Source organism: Python bivittatus, unplaced genomic scaffold, assembly GCF_059951505.1.
Source record: "Python bivittatus isolate LINGU-HERP-01145 unplaced genomic scaffold, Pbiv_v1 ctg000850_np1212, whole genome shotgun sequence".
In the NCBI taxonomy this organism is placed as follows: domain Eukaryota; kingdom Metazoa; phylum Chordata; class Lepidosauria; order Squamata; family Pythonidae; genus Python; species Python bivittatus.
Genome location: NW_028277112.1, coordinates 56,571,140 through 56,581,993, shown reverse-complemented (window position 1 = coordinate 56,581,993; position 10,854 = coordinate 56,571,140). Strand labels below are relative to the sequence as shown.

General features: G+C 38.6%; 1 protein-coding gene across 4 annotated transcripts in view; it reads right to left on the bottom strand.

Annotated features, from left to right (window-relative positions):
* Nucleotides 1-1,559: 1,559 nt before the first annotated feature.
* The window catches only part of SVEP1 (sushi, von Willebrand factor type A, EGF and pentraxin domain containing 1), a 136,313-nt gene continuing 127,018 nt past the window's right edge, over nucleotides 1,560-10,854 (bottom strand). For all 4 annotated transcript variants that reach the window (XM_088130014.1, XM_088130011.1, XM_088130013.1 and 1 more), the window contains 3 exons: nucleotides 7,369-7,464; nucleotides 5,973-6,066; nucleotides 1,560-5,363 (listed from right to left, as the gene is read on the bottom strand). In XM_088130014.1, the coding sequence (XP_087986140.1) occupies nucleotides 5,333-5,363; nucleotides 5,973-6,066; nucleotides 7,369-7,464 (221 nt within the window). In that variant the 3' untranslated portion in view covers nucleotides 1,560-5,332. The remainder of the gene's footprint in view (nucleotides 5,364-5,972; nucleotides 6,067-7,368; nucleotides 7,465-10,854) is intronic.

The following is a 10,854-nucleotide window of genomic DNA, read 5'->3' as shown; positions in this document are numbered from 1 at the left end:
TCTGCTGCTTCCATAATGTATCCACTTAGGTTGTGCAGCAGGTCAGTTGGATAGCACAGTACAATTCAGGGCACTACATGGGCACGGGGTGGGTGCACCGCATCCTAAACCCTTGTTTTCCATTGCTGTGCAAGTTAGAGAGCTCTGCCCTGTTGTAACCCTTTCCAAGATGCTGCACTCATCACTATGCCAATGTAGCCATACTGATCTATTCCACTTCTCTTTCTCAGTTCTCCATTTTTTTTCTCTTGGCTACTGGGAAGGTTCACATGCTCTTTCTTTTTATTCCCCGAAAGATTTCTTGAACTTTTGCAAGCAATGGAATTTCCTGGGCTGCTAATACCATTTCTTCTATTCGAGAAGTACTAATTTGTCAGCATAATATTCCAGACTTGCTGAACAAGTTTGCTATTGAGTGTAGGGGATTTGTACGCATAACATGAACTAGCTTCTGCTGTCTTTATCATTTGTACAATATGCAAGGGTTAAAGGAGGCAAGCTAGAAACCAGGAGACCGTGAGTTCTAGTCCCACCTTAGGCATGAAGCCAACTGGGTGACTTTGGGCCAGTCACTCTCTCTCAGCCCTAGGAAGAAGACGGCAGTGGCAAATCACTTCTGAAAATCTTGCCAAGAGAACTGCAGGGACTTGTCCATGCAGTTGCCAGGAGTCAGGCACACACACATGCAAAGTGCTACCCTTGGGACACAGGGTTGCCCCAAGAGCAATTAATGTTAACCCCAGTCATCCTTTACACCTTTTTGACAGCCTTGTAATGTTAGTCTTGAGCTGCAGTTTTCAGGCTGGAATAACCAGCAATGGCCGGGCCTGTACAAAATGGTGGTGTTTTGCCTCATGGACACATAGTAATTCACCCTGCCATATCAAGTCCTGGTGGTGACACATGCCTGCTCAATAAGATGCTTTGGGTCACTTCAAGGCTCTGGTTTGGCAGGTCCAGTAGGTGGAAGAGAGGCACGCACAAAGCACTTGCAGAAGATTTTCAGTTACTAAAACCGCCAGGCAAAAAGCTCGAAGCAATATCCAGTAAAGCAATGTGGCTGCTTCCCTTTTAAAAGGGGGGCTATTGTTCATGAAGCAGTTTTGTGTCAGGCTTCTGGTAGCATCTTGGACTGGAAGTGGTTAATCCCAAGAACAAGAGTCTTCCTCAGGCCTCTGATAAGCAAGTTTTATTAAGAAGAAGGTTAAAGGATGAATTCTAGCAAATATTCTATTTTCAAATGAGAAACATATATAGGCAAATTCAGGCGGGAAGGTTCTGGTTTTCTTTCTTGGGCTCTCCTAGTGTAAAGAGAAGGCCTGTCCCTTTTGTGAAGGAGGGGCAGACCTGTTGATTATTTTGGAAGCAGCTACTGGACTTCTTACCCCTCTGAGACCCAGCTCTCCTACTCTGAAGGTTGCTTCAAAGCACTTCTGTGAAGCTTTACAGCAGCTAAGAGGGAGGATTAGATGGGTTTGTTGCTTTCTCCTTATGCTGCCAAATAAGCTTTTTGTCACAATATTGGAAAGTAGCTATCCAAACAAGAAACACAAATTAGATTACAAGTACTAAATGGGGTGCAACTTTATTTACAATGTAAAGTGCATCACGCAGAAATTGTTGAAACACAAGACAGGTGGTGGCATAAATTACAATACATTTTATGTATTTAAACTCTAATTTAAAAAAGCAACGATGATTCTTCTAAGGATGTAATACTACAAAGAACAACCTAATTTTGACTCTCCTGCCTTTTCCCTTTAGGCATCACACTTCCTGCCAGGAGACCTACATCTTCTGGCTTGTTTCTAGGTCAGATTTTGCACCTTGTATATTAATCCAAATAAATGGGAAAATGTATGAACTGCTAGTACTGAAAATAAGCAGTCTGGCTTCAACTATTGTACATTATCTTCCACCATTTCACAGAACAGAAATATTTTGGCTCAAAGTACAGCCATTCATACACACAGTGTACGAATAAGTAGGAAAAGAAAAGAAGGAATCTTGCAAAGAAAAAGGAACCACGATGATTAATTTAGTTTAGAGTTCCTTTCCCATTTTATGAAGATTTTCTTATAGCTGAAATCCTATACACACTGGTTACTGGCCCACGGGGAGTAGGCCCAGTGAAACTGATTTCTTAGAACTGGCTGCATATATTACAAAGTAATGTAGAACTGGAAGCCCTCTTAAAGCTCATTAGGAACGTAAGTTAGCTACTGAAAATGTTACCACTATATTTTCAGGAAGAGCTTGAATATTGCGTATTTCAGTTTTAATAACAGATGCCCTTAGAATGAGGGGGAAAAAACCCAGCTTCTTACAAGAAAAGATATTGCTAAGTTTATTTACTAACTGCTGTTGCACTAATGGGCAAATTGCTCTCTCTCAGATGGCCAAGGTTATGTTTTGCTTCCTGATTGAGACTGAACATACATTTCAATTTTCTTTGTCCTCTTAATTTTGAAAATGTTTAGGAGAAAAAAATTAGGTCTGCTTGTTCCTTTTAAATTGCTAACAATCCTAGCAAGAACTTGAGTGTAAAGTTATAAACATATGCAAGCATGCCTGAGAAGGGAAGAACTTGTACATGCTCAAAAAATCATGGATAAATAATGTGACAATATAAGCTACAATTACTCAATTCCATTCTGAAATGCAGCTTCCCCAATAAACTGGAAGTGGAATTACAGTGGTGGATCTACACACTGGGCTATTTTTTTCCTAACTAATATCCTGTAGCCCCTGTGCACACAACAAATTATAAGAGAGTGTCATAGTATTTATAAATATATGTAGTATACTACAGGTATGAATTAATCACAGTTTTTCTTATCATCTGTAAAGATTTGCAGACATTTCAGTTTGTAGTATTGCTAAAACTAGAACTCTGCAACCTGAACAATGTAAGCATGGATTGTGGACAACTGTACTACATTGCTCCTAAAAACTCAATGTGTGCAAACTGCTGTTTCTGTCCATGTCATCCCAAACCACAAAACCCCACAACAATTGACATAGTTGCACTGGAGGGTAACTATGCTTTGCTTTAATATGTTCGTAATCAATATTCATTTTTGCATTGTGTACTGTAGCACCTGATTGTCTTACTCTGGGTTCCTACGCTAAGCAGAATTTGGCATGGTTAGTACTTGGATGGGAGACCATCTAAGAAGTTCAAGTCTCTCTAAAAAAATCCCTGAAGGCAATGGCAAACCACCTTCATAGTGTTGTCAAGAAAAATGCACGCTGGTATAATCCTTAGGAGTGTCTTGTCTCTACTTTGTCGGCAAGAGACCTCTATGCTAAATAAAAAGAAATGAGCAAGTGTAATATGAGCAAATAACGCAATTCCAGGGGAGAAAAGAATGGGGAAAAAGACACTGTCTTTTCAAACATATTATTTCAGACACTGTCATTATCAAACCTGTCAGGAAACTTTCCTCTGCAAAAAATTAGACTAGTTATGCTATTCCCACCTACACGTTCAAAGCTATGTCCCTTTAGATTTAGCTTGCAGAAAGAGTAAGTTTCAACCTCATCTGAAGCCCAAAATAAAGCTGTTACAACTGAGCAGTGAAAGGGAAGGAGAAAGGGGAATGCAGCAGGATTATGGGCCTGAATTGCTTTGAATATATAAAGTTCCAGTCAAGAAAAAAATGGCTAATGATGCATCTGTTGTAACAGGAACATACCTTCTGACAGGAAGTAATAAGGACAGTAAATTAAGGAACAAAATACATTAGTCTGCCTTCCTCCTTTTCACCTTTTAATTTTAGCAGCAGCTAATTTATTCTGGTTGATGTCTCTGGATATAATTATTACAGTATTTAACTACAGCCTTTTTGTATTACTTTAGATATCCAGGGTAGCCATTCTGACCTTTCAACTGGGACTCAGCAGTTCTTTCCTGAGAAATAAGTGCGTTGAGGAATGTTATTTTAAGGACATGTTATATTTTAAATCCAAGATAAGTAACAACTACTTATTAGTTTCAATGGAAATAGGAAGATATCTGTCCTGTTTGGACAAGTGATGTGCCCTGGCAAATAATATCAAAAAGATGAAATCTAATTTTCACTTCTTTTTACGGGAACAGCAGCAACTGTTTTACTTATTTTGAACTAAGTGGTAATCATTCACCAAATCCATGCATGCATATATGTTTTAAATATTTATCCACAGTAAAATAACAAGTACTTTCTCAGTAAACAGGCTTGATTTTAACAGCCAGTAAGAAACCTTTAGAGGCAGTTCAGTCCCCACTGACCTACCTCCTCCCTTCCCCATCCTTTCCCCTTCACAGATAGCCCACTCACTGGCCTACTTACAAGAAAGCATGGATCACGCCTCTTATTTACAGCATTAGTATTACCATCGGATCTGAAAGAATCCCATAGTGGAAGGTCCCTTTCAAGCAACAGTCTTCTATGTGCCATGGAAAACTATTTGAAACCGAAGGGCGGAAGTATTTTGTTAGGATCAGTGGTGGGGTTGGAGGAAGATATTTATTTACTTTATTTTGAAAATATGATATTCTTATTGAAGAACGTCATGCTGTTTGGAATGCTTAAAGCTTCAGATTCCAATTTGTTCCATCAGACAACAGTAATCAAATATTGTCCCTCTTGTAATTACTGTGATGAAATAGACAAATGGTTTGCAGAAGGTATCTTAGACCAAAATCAGATCTGCAGGGCAATCATTTATTATTCATCTCATTCACTTATAAAATTCAGGATATGAGGTATTTTAGCATATAAAAGGACCATGATGGAGAGACTGAATTTTCCTCTTTCCCATGTCTTAACCTTTCCTCTCTCTATTTCTGAATTGCTTCCAATAGTGGATCCAATAACAGTATAAGAAGGTAAGACTTAAGAACTGGGAGATCATAGTTCTTTGTCTCATGCATTCACTTACATTTTGTAGGTGGATGGGGGAAAGGAAATATGAGTCAAATCAAGTTTCATCCCCAATCCCAGCATCTTTTTTGGCCATGAAACACAACTTAAACATGAGGCTTTACACCCATAATACAAAAGACTGTAAGGTTTTTCTCTTTCAGTGAACAACATTTGTACATTTGTGTGTATTGACAGCAGCAACATTTAGCATGTATGATATACTTCTGCAAGAGAAAAAATATAAAGATGCTTCCATTCAAAATTAAATGCATAAGAAAAATATAATAATAATAATAATAACAACAACAACAACAATAAATTCAGAACAGTTTTAAAAAACCCACTGTATTTGATTTTACAGTGACTGTAGTACCAAGGTCCACTGGATTGGAATCGGAGTGTTCAAAGTCTTTGCTCTTAAATTAAAAGTGGTGGAATCCAGGTTTCCGTTTCCTAGATTAGCACACAGGCAAAGAAAAGGGAAAAAGAGTCCATTATTCCTGGCAGATCATGAAATGCAAAGACAAATCAATGTTTGCTGCATAAGGAAGGGTTCTACTGTAATCTGGCAAGGTCTGTACACCTGTGAAAGCAGGCCTTGGCACATATATCACAGCCTGCGTGAAGAAACCCGAACAGAAAATAGAAGCTGTGGGCATAGTTCCTTGTTTTAAGGGAAAATCCCTTCCTATCAAACCACAGCCCAGCACTTTGAGTTTATTTCAGCAAATGTTCTGTTTAAAGTGTATGTTGACTGTAGCAGAGGGCTGGTTTTAGTAGAACATATTGTAAAGTGTCACTGGGAGCATGTGTAAATAGGAGTGGGACTAGCATGGATTAATTTTTAGAATTAACAATGAAAGCCAACAGAGTCTCTGGAGCTGATAGTCATAACCTTACGAACAGTCAGGTCTCCCAGATGTTCTACTGCTAACTCACTTTCTGGAATTAATGCTAGCTAGGAAATTGCAAGCTGGCCTGCAAGACTGATTGGAAGGGACTAAAATTTGAGTAAAAATATCATGTTAGGTTAAACCTCTGACAAGAAAATGCCAAGCATACCTAGAGCAGTCATGTCCAGTCCATGGTGAAGTACAATGGCACCGATTTGGTCGTATACATTTCCCACCATTTAAGCATGGAGAGTGACAAACAGCTGCATTGGAAGACCATAGAGGCACATTACCATTTAGTGAAATTAGGGCATGCTCCCACGGAATAATTTGGGAGCCCATTTTTTTACTGTTTTTATAAGTAGTACCTGATAATACTGAAAGAGCTTAGCTGTGTTTATGTCCACTTATTGAGCCAAAATAGCAAAAGGCACGTATTTGCTACTAGATACAGTAGAGTACAGAACTTATTTAAGCAATTCATTTGGAGGAAGATACATACAAGATGAACAGAATACAAATCAATTTCCATATGCAAATCAAGCTCGGAGAATATGAAGAATGTTAAGAAAAAGATAGAAAAATATAAGTTGTACTCTCTTTACTGGACAACTCAATTATCTTTGCAGAAACTGAACTTAGCTTTTTAAAGATTCTAATTCTTCATAACATTCCATATAAAAATCCCTTATATTTGCCTTTGAAATATCCCAGAGAAACAATATGAAACCACATGTCTTTTCAAAACCGAATGCAAAATAAATAAATTTTGTGGGCATATATGGAAATTTTCTGAGAGACAGTATTGTTTGGCTTTCCAAGTAGAAAAAGTCATGCATGCAGTAAAATGGTGTCTATGGCATGACAAACATGATAGAATGTGGGACTGTAAGCGCCTTTTTTTGACCATCTAGTTAGAACTGAAAAAAGTATTTCTGAATAGTTCCTGAATTAAAAATGCATGTCATTCCTGTTTGGCTAAGGAGATACTTCCGTGAGTGATTTGTGGTTTGTGGAAATAATCACATTTTGAACCAGATATCTTATTAAGAGAAAGGTTTAAAATCTTCTCTTAAGCCATTTATTTCATAGAATCCTCCACCTTAAAACACATAATAGTTGAAAACCAGAGCACCATATGAAAATATTTCCCTATTCTTCCAAATAATATAACAGGTAGCAAAGATGTGCATTTCCAGACCAGACATGTAAAGATATATAGGTAGTCCTTGTTTAGTGACCACAATTGGGACTGGCAACTTGGTTGTTAAGTGAAGTGGTTGCTAAGTGAAACTTTGTGCTTACGATCTTACTTCAGCTTTTCTTTGCTTTACAGACTTGTGAAGGTCAGACACTGAAAACTGGTAACAAAGTTACTTTTTCATCACTGTCGTAACTATGAACAGTCACTAAATGAGGACTACTTGTACTGACTGGTTCTTTTTACTATCTGTTTTCTCCTCATTTTTTCTTTCCTTTTAGAACTCACTGGTTGAGCTGCATTCACACTTTGTTCCAAAGTGCTATTGCTAGGTTGTGGGAAATCTTGAATTAAATATGCTTACCCTGGTGGCAGCGCGACCCAGTCCATCCAGTTGGGCAATCACATTGGTAAGGGGCGACACATCGACCTCCATTCAAACAGTGCAGGATGCAGATTGCTGAAGAGAAAAGGGGAGGAGTGGGAAGAAGAAAAAAGTTCCATTCAAATAAACAACACTGGTTCTATTTCTCCACAAAACTAAAACAATTATGCTCCTCCGCCAAAGAAAACACCTTCCAAAGGCTTAGCCATGTTGGTCTTCTGTAAAAAATACCAAACAGAGCTTCCTGGCACCTAAAATTGACACATTTATTACACATATCAAATAATAAATTGGTTGGTTTTTGAGATACTACAAGACTCTTCATAGTTATCGTTCTTAGCATTTACTGTAATCTTCTTTGTACCTTCATTCTAAGTATATAAAAGCATTCACAATTTACAATCCAAACAGATTAATTTCTTCTAACTTGTATAATCCCTCTTCTAATTATTGAGGGGCAACTGTTGGTGTGCCATGAGTCTTTTTGGGAACTACCCTCTATTTAGACAATATAAGCCCCCATTCTCTCTGTATGGATTTTATTTATTTAAATTTGTTATGGCCGCCCACTCCAGCAGACTCTGGGCATCTTACAAAATCTAAAGAAGCAGTAAAAACATAAAACAGTGCAGACACCCTGGCCCAAAAGAGCCATAGCAATAACAATAAAGGCCCCACAAACACATTAACCTGAGGCCTGGGACCAGAGCCAGCTCTTAAGAGCTGTCTAGAATCCCAGGAGAGCGGGTGCCAACCACATCTCTGAGGGGATGTTGTTCCAGAGGGCGGGGGCCACAACAGAGGTGGTCTGTTTCCTTGGTCCTGTAAGAGGACAACATTTAATAGAGGGGCCCTGGAGTGCACCCACTCTGTCTGAATGTACTGGGCGGGCAGAAACAACTGGACACAGGTGATCCCTCAGATAACCAGGTCCTAGGCCATGAAGGGCTGTAGAAGTGACAACCAGCACCTTGAATTACACCTGGAAACCAACTGGCAACCAATATAGCTCACGTATGCCCCTCAACCATTAGAGGCTTCCACCACACTTCCTTTTCTGAGTACCGACTTGTACATGGTCCAGCTATAGCTTCATGACTTTAAGGAAGCTAATTTTATTTTAACAAATCTAAAATCTGTATTAGAATAATACTCTGCAGCAACAGTGGGCCATCAGAAGTGGACTGTCAGGTGTAGCCTCAGAGAACAGTGGTTACAGGACAGCTACCTAAAGATCCATTAGGATAAAACCTGCATTTGAAAAATAGTACCTTGGAAAATAAAAAGCAACTGGAAGAGCAATTTTTGCTGATTTTGCTTTTCCTCTGCAGCCCTTTCTGGGGAAGAGGTCAAGGCTATCAAGCTGTGTGGGTGCATGAAGAACATGTCTTTTGGAAGGTGGGCTAGGTTGGCTAAGTCAGTCAAAAAGCTGTATGACCTCTGTAATATCAGAACTGGCTGCATTCTCCAAGAAATCTGATAGGCAAACAGTGATTTCTGGAATACCTGGGAGAATTAATCCAGTGAACGTCTATCTTATGTTCAGAGTCTACCTGTAAACAAATGCAATCTTGCAAAACTTTAGTCAGGTCCAGAATTCTGAATAAGCAACAGAAACTCTACAATCTCGTTACTGAAGAATCGGGGTATCTATAACAATATAATTTGCTCAGTCCTGACTTCTGTTCTATTCCATTCACACAACAATTCCTTCTATGAATTGGAGATACACAGATTCAGTACCACCTGCTGGTGGAGGGAAAAGGGTGAGTTTTAGTAATTATCTTTTCTCATCTACAGATTCATAACCTCAGCTGTTCCATGGAATTCTTGAAATTTCTAATCAGAATAGATTTTAGGTACAAGTGGCTACAAAAGAAAAGGAAATTGGGAAAAAAGACTCTTTACTTTCGGCCAATGTAGTATTCTTTTAATAGAATTCCACCCACAGAAACTCAGCATCTAAAACATAATCTTCGTGTTTTTATTAGAGCAATGCCCTGATTTCTGATTGTTAACAATATTTTTCTTCTTCATTCTATTTTTAAGATAACACCCTTCAAAATGGAAGTCAAAATATATACTGCTTCTGTAAATGATAAATGAGGGGTTTTGTTTGTGTGAGAAAAAAAGTACAACCTGGCTACAATAAATACTAAGTTTATAAACAAGTCTTCTGCTTTCTGTACCACAATGACTACTTTCATAAATGTTGCAATCAAGTTCTACACAACTTTTCAGATTATTCATCAATATTCTGTCACTTTGGAACATATAAGCTTTAAAAATTAGACTATTAACAAGGTGGTTCTGACCACACTGACTGGAAAGCAGTCTGCTTCAAAATTTGTATGATTTAGATCTAATTAACATGAGTAACCTTGAGTTTCAGGTTAAGTCCATTAATATAAAAAAATGTTTTCCTTAAAGTACACCCTATTTCCTTCTAGTAGATTCTACCAATTAGATATTTCATTATTCTGGATAAAAGACAACATGACTCTCTGCATTTCTAATACATGACTAACAGAACCCTTAAAGATAATAACAATAAAAATAACTATCCATGAGAAACATGTCATCTTCCTTTGCTTTTGTAGCTGGAATTCTTAGTGCATGCAACTACACTTTCAACTGCCTGCTAGAAGGTCTCCCTCTGAAGTGTAAATTCAAGCTTACATATTTTGACCCCCTTCCATTTTGTGTATAATCAGCTCGGCTGGTTATAAAAAAAACCACTGGCAAATGGCTATAATGTAGACCAGATGCTCCTTGTATCTTTATGTTACTATTTCAGCTGATCTTAGTCATAGCAGGAGGTAGAAGAATGGTTTTGACTGTATTTTTGGGACTACCATATTGCATGCCATCTCCAAATCAAATTCCTGATGACCATAAACAGCAGTAAAGAGGGATTTCTCAATCTCTTTGCTGCCACCTAGTAGTCTTCTGGATATCTGCAGCCCTGGTAAGTGTATCTGCACGTTTCTGAAGGAGCATACGTTTCAGCAGTTTATGCACCATTGTGACATAGGCTTACACAGCAGCATTTCTCAAACTGTGTGCCTGGATCCATCACTAGTTTTCATCACTGCTTCAGCTGCATCTTAGAGTTTCCTTGCTTCCCATCAGCAGATTAATACTCATCAATGGTCCCCAGAGTAGCAGCCTACAAAGTCTGAACAACTAGAGTAAAGATAGTCAGGTCAGTGAAACGTTTGCGTGCATGGGCCTTCAAGTTAGTCTTGATTTCTGGCAACCGCTTGGACAAGTCTATGCAGTTTTCTTGGCAGCATTTTCACGACTGGTTTTGCTGTTGCATTCTTCCTAGAAAGAGTGACCGGCTCACAGTCACCCAACTGGCTTCATGCCCAAGGCAGAATTAGAACTCATGGTTTCCTGGTTTCTAGCCTGGTGCCTTTAACCACTAGGCCAAACTGGTTCTCAGCTGCTTAGGGTAATAGC